Raw genomic sequence first — 17344 nt, 5'->3', positions numbered from 1 at the left:
TTCGTGCCACCGCTGAAGCTAGCTCTTAATTTAAGGTAAACACTTGTTTTGTGCACAATGAAAAAAAAATAAATTCTTAAAAACTATTTTGTGGATTACTCTAACGATTACCACGTAAGCATCTTCTTTTTCAATAATAATCATCTACAACAATTTTTTTTTTTTTAGCTTCATGCTCGAATAACCAAGACTTGCAGCAATTTGTACCCATTTGCTGGCTACTTAGATAAATAAATGGTTCTCTTTTGTTATTTAGAAAAATTAAAATTTATCAATTTGAATTGATTATTATTTTATATTTAGTTATTATTAAATAAATTTTACTTCCATCCTTTGATTTTTTTTAATGATCATTTAATGTTGAGTCCTTACTCCTAATATATCGAGCAAAATTAGATGCAAGATAAATATAATCATGTATGAAAGCAGATGAAACAGTACGTAGAATATTAATCTAATTATATTATATATTAGATATAACTGGACATAAAATATTAGATATATAATTTTTGAGTAAACCTGAATATATTAGGACTAAGCATAAAATGAGAGGGAGAGGGAGGGCCATATTCTTTTCAGAAAAAAATAAATAAAAAAAAAGATCCAGGGTTAGGTTCCCCTTTATTAAGAATGGGGACACCATTAGGTGCCAGTTTCTTTAGCGTGGGCAAGCTGACCTTTTTCCCACCCTGTCGCTCTTCCGTCCGTCGTACATCCGTTTCGCGCTCCCCTCGCAGAGCTTTCCCGCCAACGAGATACACAGGCGCGCGCAAACAACACACGGAGAGAGATGGAGATGGATATGTCGTCGTCCTCCTTGGCCGCCATCCCTTCAACCTTGCGTTATCGTTTGCTGGAGTTCCTCCTCCACGCCTCTTCGGTAAGCCCCCATCCAAATTGTTCTCTCCCTCATATCAACTCAAAATTCTTCCCTTCTGAATTCCGATCATCGCCACCACCAACCCCCCTCCCTCTCCAAAAAAGCAACTCCAATGCCCCCCAATCGTCAAGTACACGGCTCTCTCCTTCTTCGCCGATCGATTCCTCCCTTCTCTCCGCAGGTACCTCAAATCCTCATCAAGATGCCGACTTTGGTGATTCTTTAGGCTTCTGATCTTGATTCATTCTTTCTTTCTTGATTTTCATAACTTATCCATCGCCAGAAGGAAGGCGATGTTGCTCGATGGGAGGGACGGAGTGAGCTGGCTCTTGGATCCACCAAGGGAGAGCAATTTGCAGCTCTTTGCCCTCATTTCCTTATGGATTTCTAGTAAAGTATGTTTCTTTCTTCCTACTTTTAAAATTCGATGTCGCTAGGGTTGGTTGATTTCTTGTTATGCTCTTTGTCATGTAACATGGCGGCAGATGCATGATTCTCGTCCCCTGTCTGTGAAGAGCATGAAGGCTTTGGGAGACGACCTCATCACCGATCAGCATTTCATGGCTCGGGATTACGCTGAAGCTGTACGTCTCGCATTTTAATTCTCACAAAAAAGAGAGAGTATTTTTTACCTAATTTAAACCTCTTTTGACCATCTAGAATTGATGGATTTTGATCCTCATGTGTAGGAATTGGTCTTTATGGAGGTATGACTGTTTTTGATGACAAAAAGACGCCTTTTTTTTTGTCCGATGTAGTATTGAAACCTAGCTAATACGACTTTTTCAGGCATTTGGATTTGAGATTGGAGCTTCAAACATTGTATTCGTCTTCCTTGAGGATCTTCTCATTCAGTTCAGGTGATCCTTGACTCATTTGATTTCACCATGACTTTCACTATGTCCATGTTATTGCCCTACAGAAAGTTCAATTAACGAAGAAGATAAAAGGAACCCCTCATAACCTCCCAACTGGCTAGAATCATTGCTTCTTCTTCTTTCTATCTGGGTGACAATTTGTGAATTTCTTGAGATGACAGGATACAGCAACGTAAATCAAGTTCTTAAATTTACAATTTTAATTTTGTGAATCAGGGAATTGTCAATGTTAGGGGAGCTATTGAGGTCTGATGTGTGCATGGAAATCATGGATCTCCTCTATGAGACAGAAGACATGTCAATGCTCTTCAGCTCCCCCTGTTCTCTTGCAGCATCTATCCTTGTACGTTCATCAACTTGAACTGTCCCAATGATTGCAAGAATGGCCATTTCTCTTCTTTATTCCTAGTTAGTTGAATTGCTATAATTGGCATGAAGGTGACTGCATATACTATTTCAATCCCAAAGCAACGATGGGAATTTCCACTTCTACCTTGGGGTAAAGTTCTATTTATATGTCCTTCATGAAGTATGCTTAATTATTATACCATAGTCTCTTCGACTTTTCATATTGAATTGCAAGTTCTATTTTCAAATATTTAGCTGGGGTGCCTTTCTTATGACAACGGATTTGCTTAACTTTGGTCTTTGCTAGAAATTAGGACACCATATATATAATGGTTCCCTGGGCTTCTCCCCTTGGCTTTTATGCATCTGTGTTCTTCAAAACCACCATTTATAGGAAATTGGCTACCAAACTATTGTTAATTTTATTAACACGAATAAATTTCTCTCAGAGAATATATATATAAATTTTAACATTTATTTGAACATTGCTAGTGTAATTAAAAGTTGTTTCCTTTTCTAAAGCATCCATGTTTTTGAAACTTCAAATATCGAGGTGTGGATGAGTCTAGTTAAGATTAACATCTTGGAGAGCTATGCCAAGAAGATTGTTTCTCTTGATTCTTGAGTGCTATAATTTTTTCTTGGCTCTTTATCTTGTAAATTGTATATGACCTTCTCAGGAAACAAGGTTAGCTGAAAATATGAGCATCATGTTATCATTTGCATTAGTCGCCTGTTATTTCTGTCCATCATAGTGTGTGCAGAACTCGCTATCTTTTGTCTTAGCTTTTTGAGCATGCAGATATATTGATGGACCCTCCTAGTATTATCCGCTACAAAACTTTTGAGGTTTTCTAGCTACAGAAAATCTAAGGATAGATTTGGATGCAAAACCAAAAGATGGTAATCCTGTTCTTGTCAAGCAAGCAATTTTCTACTCCATATGGCGCTGGAAATTTAGTTCCCGTCATCCTCTTGGTATGTAAATTGAGTCTAATGAGAATGACGTTTATATAACGTATCTTGGCCTGGTTTTAGTAATGGTATTGTGATGACTTAATGACCGTAATCCTATTATTCTTGTGGGCGTTTTATGATCCTATTATAAGTGTTATTAAGCAAAGAATATTAAGAAAAACACTACTCTGTTTTCATGGCTATTAGCCACTACAATAAATTATGAAAATAAAATAATTTTATTTTAAACATCTCATATCATTTTTGTGTCGTATACAGATAACACTATCATATGTTTAATTTTAAAATAGTTTTGTGTATACATATAATATCCAGTTATAAAGGCATAATGTTAAATAAGAAACACTATGGCCATTATATGGCGCATGTTGCATTGGTTTGCAGAAATCATAATGGTCGTTTCTATAATGCTATGAAATTCTTTATCTGAGACAGACCTTTAAGGTTACATCCCCATAAAATCTTGTGGTAGAAAAGCATGGAACGGCTGTCGGAAAAGCTGATAATACCTGGAAACTCTCAAATAGATTTCACCTGGCATAGAGTGGACCAGGTCTAATTGTTGGAAAAAACATAGACAAATTTTAGTACAAGCTTGTAACAATCAATATGACCCACTTGATTGTGACAAAGCAATCTTTTTTTGCTTTATTTCTTCATTTTTCTTTTCATTTTTCATATGGAAAACATTCCCAAACCTGTTGTTGCTGATAACCCAAGAGGGAGGATAAATAGCCATAAGTTGTAGTTATTCTAAAAATGCATCTTCAGACTATTAAGCATTCACTGTTCAAACGTCATTGCATCTTTAGACTATAAAGCATTCACTGCTCAAACGCGAGAGCCCTTTTTGTCGTTGCAGTGAAATTTGTTACTTCCTATGATGAAGATGACATCAGAAGGATTGTATCATGCATTCTTGGACATGTGCTGAAGCCTGAGATAACAGAGTAGATGCTTGATGAAGTAATCTCATTGTGAAGCTTGTCATGGGATGGCACCTAGTGACTTCTGTACCTGATTCATGTAATGAATGAAACTAGTTAAGGATCTTAGGTTATGCTTTGCCTGTTCATTTGCCTTGACATGGACTTTGTCTCCGTCTCTGAATTTTTCACTATGTTCTCATGTTGGCTGGGGATGCACACGAAAACAATGAAAGGCAGTAAAATGGATGTCTTTATTGCTTGACCCCCATCCTTTGGAAGGAATCAACCGGATGACTTTTTAGTCAATCCTGCCTCCGCTTCCTCTCAAGCATCTATTTGGACGTCCTCCTTTCCCTTCCAGTTGCTGTTTTCAGCTCAAGCTGAGGCTACTGCGTGTAGGGAATGAAATAGATCAGATATGGGTCGGGTCGGCCAATACCCGTATCCACTCCATAATTAAAAACTTTATATCCATATCCATTCTGTACTCATTTTGGACGGTTGGGTGAGGTAAACTAGATGGTATAGGTCGGATTGAATTGCATGGAATAGACAAGTTAGTTCAGATTGAGTCGAACTCATCGTAGGGATTCTAAAATAATTGTTACTTTAGAAAGAAAAAAATTTAGATTATAGTTATTTCATGCCGGATTTGGAGTGGGGCATCCGAAGCAAAACCGTCTCGGGTATTTTATATTAAACCCGTACCCGCTTTGGGGTTTAAATAAATGAGGTAAAATCCACCTATGTTGGTGTCGGGCTGGATATTTGGTGGATTGTTGCGAACCCTAATTGGACGCTCTTATTTTTATTTGTAACAAGGCTTGTCCTCCCAACAAAAGGCAAAAAAAAACAAAAAAAAGGGAGTGGATATTTTCAATGCATTCATTGTCACTTCCAGATATGGCATTATAATTCGCTGCCAGAAAAGAAACAGAAGAAAAGAAAAGGAAGAAGAAAGAGTGAAAGAAAGATCTCTTGAACATTGCATGATTCAACACCACTGGTGTTCATCGTAAGAGTGATTCACATGCTACCAACTATGAATGAGAAGCTCCTGGAGTAAGAAAATATTGTGAGCAAATTAATGTCGCCGATGGGTTTATCCAAAACCCTGAATATGATGTTGTTAACAATGTTAGCTTTTTGGTAATCATGAGCCTTGTTGTCCTGAAAACTTTATAGCCGTCGTAGGAGAGAGAAATTGGGCTTCCTCAGTACCCCCCGGCGGAAACAAACTTTGAGCTATCCTGCTAATCAATGTGTGACAAAAATATGGAACCATCCAGTCCCACTTTCCATCTTAACCCAATCTTTTCACTACATTATAAGGAAAAGAAATTCCAATTGGCATGATCAAGTGCTTTTCCGACAGTAGCTTAGGAAACAATTAAAAAAAAAAAAAAAAAAGCAGATGACTCTTATACTTCTAGCTGCCTAGCATGATACATCTAAGAAAGTTAAAAAAAACAACATATTGCGAAATACTCTAAGTAGCTCTCTTTGCCAGACCCACATGATTCTTCCGGAGTGATCGGCCACATACGAGGCGACCCAATCCGTAGCCTTGTTGGTCTCTCTTTAAACATGCCCGACCTGAAAATGCAACATCGCCTCTCACCATAGCCCGAATGTCTCGAAGCAGAGGGTGGCATCTGTTGTTACTGGAAATTGGACTCGAAGGTGATCGCGAACCAGAAGGAGGAGCTTCTGCCACAAGCGGTGGCGGATGGCTGTCTCCGGTAAATCTGCAAGAAGCCCAAATCGGAAGATTCGACGAAGGCCCTCCGATGCTTAAGTCAGAGAGGATTCGTAGATATTCTAATAAAAAAATCTTTTTGTAGAAAGGAAGAAATTTCCCTCTCTTTTCAGAGTTCCCCCCTCTTTATAAGAGAGGGTGTGGCGGTTATTCGCAATCGGATGTGATTACAAAAAATCTTGGGTTAAATAAATTACCTTAGATGGCACAAAAATCCAGGTTAGCCAGCAATTGGTTGAGATTGCATGGATTCAGGTTTGACAACTGTTGTAACGGAGACTGCGGAATTTGATCCCAAATATGGAGAATTTGGTGACCCCTTCTTTATGCAGACGCTCCGATTTAAAGATCGGCTTGACTTTCGGTGAAGTTGGGTTCGGTCTCAGCTTCTGACTAGGTCTTACTTGGCCTCGAGATCAATCAAATTTTGCTTAGCCGAAATCAAGATCACGCTTGCCGAGACCATGCCCGCCGAGACCATGCTTACCGAGATCACGTTCGCCGAGACTAGGCTTACTGTCGGATTCGGATGCTTTAACTATATGCGTTGGGCGATCCACTTTTCCCCCATCATCCATCCATGCCATCGGAGCACCATAACCGAGTTATCCTCAAGAAAGACTACTCTGGCCCACAAAATATATCATGCATAACCCGGATCAGCTCATGCTGCTCTCAACTCCGCCTCCAAAACAGAAATGCCAAAGACCTGGCACCCACCAACAGCAACCACCCTCGAGTCGAGGCTTCCGATGACGAAGCATAAGATTGAAGTAACAATTATAAGATTAAAGGCCTAAGATTAGCAGCATTCGAAGAAGTCTTCGATCTTATTCATCTCCACAATTCTAGGTTCTCCTATCCTTAATATCCACACATGGACAGCTGCGAGCTGTGGATGCTTGTAAGCGGTAATAATCAACCCAATCTACAGATGCTTGAGCTGCCAAGAACTCCTCTCACATTCTCATGGAGAACTCTAAAGAAAGATCAAACCTTTCATCCACTTGGGAAAGATGGAAGGCACTGGTTTGTAGCATTTCACTGCTCGTCAAGGGAAAACGATGCTCCTCCCTAATTGATGTTCCATTTGCCAATGCAAACATATTTGCGATCAAATCCATCCAAATTCTCGTAGAGACGAACATGGAGAAATCTCAGCAGGGGTTAACATTTCTGATAATAATTAGAAAAGTGAGTGTGGATACATTGACCTGCAATAGGCACCAAAATTCATACGAAAGGAAGAAAAAAAAATCTCTGCTTTCACCTGCCCTCTCAGCATAAACCCTCAATTCTTCAAAAGAACAAATAAGTATACGCTTAGCAGCCGTAAAGCTCGTACCTTTCCGGCCCTGCTCGCCTCACAATGCGAAACCCTTGAGATAACTCGGGTCCTTCTTGGCCTTCTCCTGAAATTTCTTGAACCACCGATCCAAAATATCTCCCATCAACCCCGCAGAACGACTGCATAAAATTGAAGCGGCTCTCCCCTACCCGGAGCGCGAGCCGCTCCGCCCGCCGCAGGGCATCGGCGTCGAGCACAGGCGGCAGCGCCGCCAGATCCCCCACCGAGACACTGATCTTGGCGAACGCCGCCTCGGGGAGCGCCACCTGGAGGCCGGCGGCGGCGGCGTCTTCGGCGGGGTCGGGCCAGGGGAGGGGGAGGACGGCGGACGGGCGGGCGGCGTGGACGGCGCCGCAGAAGACGAAGGGCGGCCTGGCTATAGACGGCGAGGGCTTTCTCCGGCGGAAGAACGGCGGCGAGGGTTTTCTTTCTTTCTTCTTCTAACTATGGACGTTTTGGGGGAGTGGAGGTGGAGATGGGAGGGAAGGTTCTAGTAATGCTTGGAGGGTTCTGGAAGCTGGATGAGATGCATGAAAGATTTAGAGAGAGAGAGAGAGAGAGAGAGAGAGAGATTATTTTTGAAAATTATTTACATATGATATGTTATAAAGACTGATTTGGGAGATAAGAGGACTTAAAAAATAGCTTCCTTAAAGACATCAATCTTTTTTTTTCTCTCCATGTCGGAGATGCCAATTTTATAGTAATTTAAAATATTCTTTTCCATATCTGATGCGACATTTTGCAATCATTTTTATCTAATCTTATTTTCAGATTGAGTTAAAAATTCGAACAAGATTTTTTTTCACATTTAAAATTGATCATCTTGTCTATAGTTTTGAATGGCATATTTGCCGCAGATATTTATTATTGATTATTCTTTTGAAGGAGAAAGGAGAGACTTGTCTGCATTATAATTATTTAAGTTTAATTTTTAAAATTAAATAATTTAATAATTGAATCTAGAATTTTTAATTGCTAGTATAAATAGGTCCAACCAATACGACAACATCTGGTTGCAAAGCATTTGTCTCCTAGAATGATTGAGATAAGAGGTTGGTATTTTTTTACAAACTATAGGATGTTTGCAAGCTACGAAGCATTGAACACTTGTTTATATAAAGCGTTATCATTTTTATCCAGCTAAAGACAATCCATTGGAGATAAGTTAATAAGACAATTATCTAATCATCTAGCTTTCTCATTGGTATGCTCATATAAGGAAGTTTGGAAAGTTGGTAGATGTGGTCCCAATTCATTTGTCATCTTTGTAACCTAAGAAGTTAATTAAATCTCTGCATAATTTGTCAACCTAATCAACTTTTGTTGCGTAATTTCTAACCCAAAATACTCAAACATCCATAGGTTTTTTCTTTATTGAAGCACCGATAATTGATATATTATTACAATCTCTCAGGAAAAAAAAATATTGATGGAGATGCACATAGCACTAAAATTGATAGATAGAATCAATACTGATAATAGAAATATGATATTCTCTTATCGCCTATGTTTTACATCTTCGTCTTACTTGGCAATCTCTTAGTATCCCGATCTATTCATTCGTACATAAAAATCTCTACTTAATTTGCATAAAGAATGATGCTCATTTAAGCAAGATATGAATAAGTATCTATTATATAAAAATTAAAATTTATCTTGTTATTTTAAATTCAGTCAAGGCATCAAGCTTGAATGTGTTACCCAGAGCTTGAATGTTTGAAGGGCGTTGATATGGACCACTTTAATCGAAGATGTTTTCCTAAGAAAAATTCTTAAACTTCTCTCGAGCCAGATTTGCCAAAAAAGAGTAGTGATGAGCAGGTCCTCGATCCTCTTGAATAATGGTTGGATCTTTTTCTTTCTCCAAGTTGTCCATCAATCTTGTAAGTTCTGTGGCCATCCATGAAACTTCAGGTACAGCTTTAGTGTGAACCAAATACTTCTGGTGAAGGAGTACTTCGTAAACAAATGGAATGCGGCTCCGGAAGTTGCTCCACATAAAAGGACATTCAGAGTTCACCAAATAGCCTTTTCTTGCTGGGACCTCGCCAATGTGATAGAAAAATTCTCACTTTCCAAATTGCTTTGTAGAAAGGAAAAAGAATGCCGTCATTATTAATGAATTTATAAAGAGATTGCACTCAGGAGTTACCATTTTTTATGAGCTTCCAAACTGGTGCATCTCCCAAATTATTGGGTCAAATCAAGGATAGGAGGTCCATAAGAAGATCAAGCTAGTTTAATTCACTTTGTGTGAGTGGGCCATGGAGTTTGATGTTTCATTTTCTAGTGCGCCGATTCAGTAGATTGCCATGGTGGCGTTTCTTTTTACAGCTTTAAGATATAAGTCCTCAAAAAGAGATGCCAATAAGATGGAATCAATCCAAAAATCTTTCCACAAATGGATGCTATTGCTGTTCCGAAGTTTGATGGACGTGCAAGTCCAAAAGGCTCCAAAATTCATCTTGACGTCGAGAAAGAGAGCAATTTTAGTGATTTTCTTGCATGTATGCCTAGCTGTGAGGACCCGTGCAGACGTGTGTTTTGCTCCATATTGGTTATTCGCTGAGTAGATCTTGGGTAGTTATACATGATTAAAAAACTTAAATAATACCTTCCGGTTAGCTATTTTGGGTGAGGTTCTGAATTGTTACAAATGGTATTAGAGCGGATCTGGCCAATAACCTATGTGCACCATGCAACACTGCAGCACGGATCCATTAGAGTTGACTACGAGTCGATCGTGGTGTTTGTGATTAGATTTGAATGAAGAGCAAACCAGATCCATAATCGATGTAAATTAAGAGACACTGCAGCACAGATCTATTGGAGCTGACCACGGGCTAATCGTGATGTTTGTAATTAAATCTGAATGGATTTGAATGTTTAGCTTGACGAGGATATGAAGGTTTAAATCGAAGCATTTATACAGGATATGATTAAAAAATTTAAATAATATCTTTTAACTAGTTATTTTGGATGAGTCCTTAAATTATTATATTAGCTTTCTTCCAGCATTGCAACCGTTGTTTTATCGATCTCCATGATAACCGTTGTTTTATCGTGCTCCATCTGGAAGTCTTAGAATCTTCGAGAAATTTTCAAGTCCATTTCGCCAACTTAAAAGAGTTCGTCTTCTTTATATTTTTAATTGCCTAGCTTCTTTCTTTCTTTTCTTGGCCGGCGCTATCTGAGTCCATCAGATAACAGTATCACACGTGCATCCGCATAGAATACCAATATGGCAATCTAGAATCACCGTCCAAGACACCATTGGACGGCTGATATGGTTCCCGCATACAGATTCTATGCATTTCCCAACACGGATGATCATGGAGCCGTCGGATGCTTTGCTCCGAGTTGCAGGGCGTCCGGAGGAACCCCGTTCGAGAAGACCTGCGAGAAGGAAGCCTTCTCCAAATTTTAGACTCACTTCTCTTGCGAGTCGTTGCCCATCTTTGACGAACGAACTCTCTCCGCCTCTACCAAGGCCGAGAGAAGAAAAGAAGCAATAAAGAAAGCGAAAGAGGGTGAGAGAGACGAAGCGAGATCGAGAGGTCGTCGTCGTCTCGTCGTCGCCTACTAGCTTCGAATCGGAATCAATGGCGCAGCATCTGACGGAGGAGCAGATCGCGGAGTTCAAGGCGCTCTTCGGCCTCTTCGACAAGGACGGAGACGGTAATCCCTCCTTTCTCCTCTCCCGGTTCGTCTTTGCTTGTTCTTTTTTCGATCTTTCCCTCGCATTCGAGCTCTTCTCGACCTTCTTGGAACCCTAACTCTAGATCTTGGTCGATAAGGTCTGGTTCCTGATTTCTGGTCGGAGTGTAGATGAGATTGTATCATGTTTTCTTAGTTTCAGATGATCGGGTTGTTATTTTGATAGGTGAGATGATTTCTTTTTTTTTTCTTGGTTTTTTATGGAAGGCTTTTAACCTGATTGCAGTGATTTGCTATTTGTTTGGGAGATCTCCGTAGATCAGTTAGTGTGTTAGAATATGTGTTCTTGATAGAGTTTGGATTGAATTTTTTTTTCTTTTTAATGAGAAGATTGGATTGTAGTTGTTCGAGTTTCTGTGTTTCTTTTGATTTTCTTGTAGTGTTATCATTGAATGAAGGATCTTGAACGATATGTGTGGGATTAGGAAAGATCTGCGTGATGGGATGGTAGGTGAATGAGAATCTTGCTTTTTGCGGAATTTTAGGTGGTTTCGATCTTTCTCATTGAATCTTAGAGATGTTGACTTGGAACGCGATGCTTTCGAAGGAGGCTGAGGATTTTGTCTGGATCTCTCGATGTTAGTTTTGAATTATGGCTGTCCGTTCTCGTTGAAGTTTGTCATGTGGCCGGAAGGCTGCTCCTGGGCAGCCAGCCAGCTTGTTTATTAATCGTGTAATGGGAAAAAAAGAATAATTTGGTTGCAGCAAAGGACTGGTGGTCCAGGTGATAATGGTGGTTAGAGGAAAATGTTTTTCCCAAGGATTGTGGTCCCAGTAATTGTTGCTTATCCTGGTATTGTCTTGGTTTTCGTGGACATAAATATAAGATGGTTTTGGAGTTGGTGAATTGCTGTTGCTTTCTGTGCATCTTCTAATGCTTGTATATTGTAGTAGAAGTGCTTGCATCTCTAATGATCTGAGGAGGATGACATTAATTTTCAATTGGGTTCCTATCATTATCATTGTCATTATCTTCGATAGAAGTGTTATTTTCCCCACAAATTATTGGGTGCTCGTGTGTCTTGCAAGCAAGCATACATTTTTTTAGAACTCGGAGATTGTGATTGTTTGAGATTCGATGCTTACAGTCTGTGCAGAAAAGACAGGAGAAAAGCGTTGCAGTTTAGGAATGGCCATGTAGGTGTTGGACATGGCAACCCCACAAATCTGAAAATAGGTATAAGAGGGGTTATAGCTTTCTATATATGTGCATCCACAAGAGGTTACATATATGATTATACGTTAGTTATATGTATGTAGATATATAATAATGCCCTATTGTATTTTCATCGGTTGGACTAGAATTGATCCATTATATTAAGCTCAAATTGGCTTGTTTCTATATTCTAAAAAAATGAATTGGATAACAAATTGGTATTGTTGCATATTTTTGTCGTGGCGAGGTAATTACTAGGTATGCATGTCCTTTTGATCTTCCCTCGTGTAGGTTGGATAACTACCAAAGAACTGGGCACCATGATGAGATAATGTCCAATTGTATTTTCATGAGTTGGACTAGAATTGATCCATCATATTAAGCTCAAATTGGCTTGTTTCGATATTCTAAAAAAAGTGAATCAGATTACAAACTGGTATTGTTACATACTTTTGCCTTGGTGAGGTCACTACTAGGTATTTATGTCCTTTTGATCTTCCCCCATGTAGGCTGCATAACTACCAAAGAACTGAGCATTGTGATGAGATCCTTGGGACAGAATCCAACTGAAGCTGAACTGCAGGATATGATCAATGAAGTTGATGCTGATCAAAATGGAGCCATTGATTTTCCTGAGTTTTTGAATTTGATGGCATGCAAAATGAAAGTGAGTTGTATATCTTCTTCCCCACTTATCCTATTTTGGATATGTTGAACATTTAAATCATGGCTTAATATTCTAGACTTGGTAAAGTTGCTTTTTGATGTTCCTTTTGATATTCTAGATATTTGTCTTGTTGCAGACTTGTTCTCAGTAGTAGATATTTGTTGTATCTGCTGACTATGGAATATCCTTAATCTGTCAACACTCAAACTATGCTTTGATTTCTTCTTCTTGTGATGACAATCTTGTGATCTTTTTCCCCCCAATTTTGGAATCATCTTTTGTCTAGGATTGCATCAGTCTAGAATTTTCATGTTGAATTAAACTGATAATCTGCATGTTCTAGGTGTTCTTGATTTGAAATGTTATTAACTAGATGATAGTCCACTATCTTAAGTACAATATTATATGAGTCACCTTGCTTAGTAACTCCTATGTTTAGGTAAAATAAATGTCTGCCCTGTGATCCCTTGAGACATTATAGTTTTGAGAACCAGCAGCTTCAGCAACATTACTCTGAAGAGGAAATTTAACGATTTTGGTTTTAAACTGACTAACTAATTGATTACCTTCTTCAAATTGGTAATGGTTGTTCATCTGTGATTACAATTAGCCAATTGTAGTCGACTTGTGCTCCATGTCTAATTATTCACTGTGTTTTGCTTTGTAGAATATGTGGACTATATCTCCTTGCTCAGGTTGTCATGATTAACTGACTTTGTGTGTTTCTCCCATTTTCTCCATTACTTTCTAAAGACCAAGTTAATTTAGCCTAATCTTGATCATCGTCTCTAGCTATAATCCTTGTACTTGATATCTAATTTTATCTTTGTATAAGTCTTATTTTGTGATACTTTAGTCGACTGTTATTACATCAGTTGACTTTAGTATGCTTTTACATAAGATTTGTAGCATCACAAGGACTCTTATCCCCACCAGCATGACCGTTACCTGCCATTATGGTGGTGTTGTAGCTCTACTTTCCTTTTGACTTTGAACCATTGCTTGTATCTCTTTTTTACCCACAATAATGCAGGTGATGCCATGTAAGTCTACTAAAATTGTTGGATGGTAAAAAGTGTTATTTTTGTTATTAGAGCTTGAAGAAAGTTGTCTTTAGCGCAACTTACTGCAGTTTTAGCATGAATGGTTTGAAGTTGTATTTTATTAGTGTTTCAAGTCTATGCTCTGTATCCTGTAGGTATCTGCTATTTTGGTATATTCTAGTATAGTTGAATATATTTGTCATATGTAGATAATGGGTTTTGTTGTAATCATATTCATTTGATTGAATTGAATTTCTGGGAAGTAGAATCAAGACTGAGGCCTAGATCAAGTGCGAAATCTAGATGCTGAAAATAACAAGTTAATGAACAAGGGCTTACTGACATGATGTCTTGCTTCAATAAAAAATTGGCAAAATTTCTTAGGTCGTGTGAGATGTGATTGAAAATCACATTCTCCCAATTTTTGGAAAAAAGTAAGATGGCATATGCAAGGACCATATTATTGGAAATTGTAAAAAAAAAGGCATCTTAGTGCACAAGACTCTTGCCACTGCAGGGTCTCGGAAGAGTCAGATATATGCAGCCTTATCTTGCATGCGAAGAGGCTGTTTTCATGTTTCAAATATGTAACCATCAAATCTCACAATGGAGCAACTTTACTATTATGCCAGGCCCGCCATCGTGGAAACAGTGAAGTTGACTTATATGCATTTATCACTGATTTTTGTAATAATAACAATTGATTGAAGGATAAATATGTGGATATCTGTCCTCACAATAAGCTTTGCAGATTCCAAATACATGTTGTGTCTTGCATTAGATGCCAGTACACAATTATCTGGATTCTGGTTATGCTTTTGTCAATCGCTGCATATTGTAACTACTACAGCTAGGCTATATTGTGAACTTTATGTCTATTTGGTGGAGGAAAGCAAGTGAAATTGAGGTCCCAATTAAGCATGAAAATGTCTATCTAATAACCAGGGATTTTTCAGTGCATTTGCACTTCTGAATGGAGACATAGACTAGAACTTTCAGTTTTAGAGTATAATGGTCTTGCTGTGCATGAACACATATTGAGGTGTGACATAAAATATCAGAGAACCAATTTGGTTTTATGCTGGGTAGGTTGACTATGAAAGCTATTTTTCTCCTTTGGTGATTAATGCAGAAGTATATAGAAAAAAGACAAGATCTTCATATGGTCTTTATGGATGGAGAGAAAGTATATGATAGAGTCCCTAAAGAAGTCTTATGATGGGCGTTAGATAAGAAAGAACATGTCAAAGGAATGAAGAGGAATATAGGTAGATCTAAAATCATGTGGGATGAAGTAATAAGGGAGAACTTGATATCTTAATATCTTTTAAAAAATATAGTCCTAAACCAAGCAAAATGGAGGAAAAGTATTCATGTAGCCGATCTTAAACTAGTTTGGGATCTTAACTAGTGGTCTTGGTGAAGCCAAGGTGTTATGAAATTTTATATGATTGTTAAATGCCATTGAGAAACAAGGATAAATTGTAGTATGAATTCAGGCTGAGAGTTTTGTGAAATATTGGACCAATAAGCCAGGTCTAAACACAGAAGATTGTGAGCCAGCCACAGATGTGAATGCTGAGGTGGGTGTGCTCTGGCAGTAGGAAAGTTCAATACAAGCACATGACAATAAAGAGATGGAGAGCCAGCTAAGATGCATGTGTGACAGAGCACAGAAGAATCTCCTTAGGAGAAGGGCTTTACTTCCTGTCTAAAGCGAATCTGGACAAATGTGGAAGAAAAAGTTTTTTCTATCAGATTGTTTAGTCAGTCCTAAGAATGAGTGGCAAATAAAGATTTATAAGATTGATCTTAATAGGTGGAGTAATGCTTGTGCTTTATGGTAATGTTGTCACATAAATTGCTTAATGCTTCACACTGGTTCAGGTTTTCTCCATGATCCTCCTTTGACAATTGGCAGTTCCATTTGTATCAAATATCATTTTAGAGATGATCAACTTTTAGAAATAATACTTTGCCTCTGTTAGTAAGCTGTTAGTGACTGTTTGTTCATTCATAAGGCAGAAAGCAAGGTAAAATTTGGGGACACCATCACTTTATCCAATGTACATTTCTTCTCTATCTCAAATTACTTAAATGGAGAATAGAAAGGTCTAAAATATGTCTTGGGAACTCTGTCGAGAAAAAGATACTTGGGTAATCTTAAGTTGGCTTGCAGATCTGAGAACTGTTCCTGCATTTTTTGAACTAATGAATACTTTGCAGTTTTATTGCATCTTTATTGGTCTAAAATATGTTTTAGGAGCTAATGTCAGGAAAAGATACTAAGGTAACTTAAGTTAGCTTGCACATTCAGAGAACTATACCAGTATTTTTTGAAGTAACAAATACTTCGTAATTTTAGTGCATCTTTATTCCCCATATCCTATGGATCATTCATCTTCATTTGACTGTGTAATTCTTGGGTTAACGAGGACTGGATCTGAGTTTTCCGCAAGCTGTTGGTTGGTAGTTTTTTCATAATAAATATTTCCCTTATTCCTCTCTGGTAAATTTATTTAATTTTTTGCACATTGCTGTAAGGAAGCATCTGAATTAAGTTGTAGCTGCCCCTGCCTCGTTGCTAGACTTCTTGGTTTTGTTTGTATATTGTTGAACACTTCTTATTTTCTTTTGTTCTTTTATATTCTTGCATTTCTTGTACCATGAATCTGTTATCTTGTCGTGCATAAAGTTTTTGCCCATTCATATGATAGTTATATTTGCGTCATGCGCATGAACATGAAAGCAAATGATTTCGGCATCTATTTATTCAAATTTTTCTAATATATGGAGCTTCAATATTTGAAGAACACTGATTCTGAGGAAGAACTGAAGGAAGCATTCAAAGTGTTTGACAAGGATCGGAACGGTTTTATATCTGCTACAGATGTGAGCTTCCTCTTCTTTCAAAGTTTCGACCATGTTATGTCCTGAAGAAGCGAACTTGACCATCATCAATTGTTTTTCCCTAGTGTATTGCGTTTAAAAAAAAAGCTATACGGGCACTTCGGTGTCATAATCTTTGCTGACTGACAAAACCCTGATCGTTTTTCTGATGTCTAGCTCCGTAATGTGTTGACAAACCTTGGAGAGAAGCTGACAGATGAGGAAGCTAACGAGATGATACGAGAAGCGGATATTGATGGTGACGGGCAAGTGAACTACGAGGAGTTTGTGATAATGATGTTGGCCAGGTGAGGTTGCCATCTTTTTCCGGTGGGAAGGAAAGGGGAGGGGGTGCATGTGAACTACGAGAAGCATATGAAGATATCCGAAATGATGATACCTCAAGTGGCGTTACTGATGTGCACGTCGGGAAGGTTATTAGGCTAGCCAGTCTTGATTCTATTTGCATGAAAAACAGATGGCCTTAATCTCCGGCCCAATTAAATTAGAGCTTTTAATTATCTAGATGACCAAATAGACTTACAATACACGAGCTTATCCTCTTAATCCAATAAGAGTAGAATATGAACAAGGACTACAAGCGTGGTGGCATCTAGTGAAATGCAAAACTTCTCATGTTGTAAACAATTTCATGTCTAAAATCGGTGCAGCTTTGTCTTTGAAAAAATTTGTGTCCAAGATGTTTTCTGTGACAGTGTTTTCTTTCTAAAGGTTATTCAGTTATTCTA

At 38.3% G+C, this 17344-nt stretch overlaps 3 protein-coding genes across 6 annotated transcripts; 2 read left to right on the top strand and 1 right to left on the bottom strand.

Moving 5' to 3' along the window:
- Positions 1 to 645: 645 nt before the first annotated feature.
- LOC103705868 (cyclin-J18-like) lies at positions 646 to 5423 on the top strand. 3 transcript variants are annotated; one of them, XM_039134372.1, is made up of 9 exons: positions 646 to 880; positions 985 to 1061; positions 1164 to 1275; positions 1396 to 1464; positions 1570 to 1587; positions 1670 to 1740; positions 1975 to 2101; positions 2197 to 2257; positions 3947 to 5423. In XM_039134372.1, exons 1-9 carry the CDS (start codon positions 791 to 793, stop codon positions 4036 to 4038), a joined length of 717 nt encoding a protein of 238 aa, XP_038990300.1. In that variant the 5' UTR covers positions 646 to 790; the 3' UTR covers positions 4039 to 5423. The 3 variants fall into 3 exon arrangements, with proteins under 3 accessions (XP_038990300.1, XP_038990298.1, XP_038990299.1); XM_039134370.1 differs by having other exon boundaries at positions 1366 to 1464; XM_039134371.1 differs by lacking the exon at positions 1570 to 1587 and having other exon boundaries at positions 1366 to 1464.
- Positions 5344 to 9911, bottom strand: LOC103705867. Its single transcript, XM_039134493.1, has 3 exons — positions 9903 to 9911; positions 7118 to 7560; positions 5344 to 6986 (listed from the first exon to the last, which is right to left on the bottom strand). Exons 1-3 carry the CDS (start codon positions 9909 to 9911, stop codon positions 6959 to 6961), a joined length of 480 nt encoding a protein of 159 aa, XP_038990421.1. The 3' UTR covers positions 5344 to 6958.
- A 384-nt stretch (positions 9912 to 10295) lies between these two features.
- LOC103705809 (calmodulin-like) lies at positions 10296 to 17344 on the top strand. 2 transcript variants are annotated; one of them, XM_008789672.4, is made up of 4 exons: positions 10306 to 10801; positions 12506 to 12663; positions 16518 to 16598; positions 16773 to 17344. In XM_008789672.4, the coding sequence occupies exons 1-4, from the start codon at positions 10726 to 10728 to the stop codon at positions 16905 to 16907; spliced, it is 450 nt and encodes a 149-aa protein (XP_008787894.1). In that variant the 5' UTR covers positions 10306 to 10725; the 3' UTR covers positions 16908 to 17344. The 2 variants fall into 2 exon arrangements, with proteins under 2 accessions (XP_038990297.1, XP_008787894.1); XM_039134369.1 differs by lacking the exon at positions 16518 to 16598 and having other exon boundaries at positions 10296 to 10801.

Source organism: Phoenix dactylifera, chromosome 15, assembly GCF_009389715.1.
Source record: "Phoenix dactylifera cultivar Barhee BC4 chromosome 15, palm_55x_up_171113_PBpolish2nd_filt_p, whole genome shotgun sequence".
NCBI lineage: Eukaryota > Viridiplantae > Streptophyta > Magnoliopsida > Arecales > Arecaceae > Phoenix > Phoenix dactylifera.
The sequence above is the reverse complement of the archived record's forward strand: the minus strand, read 5'-3'. Positions and strand labels throughout refer to the sequence as shown.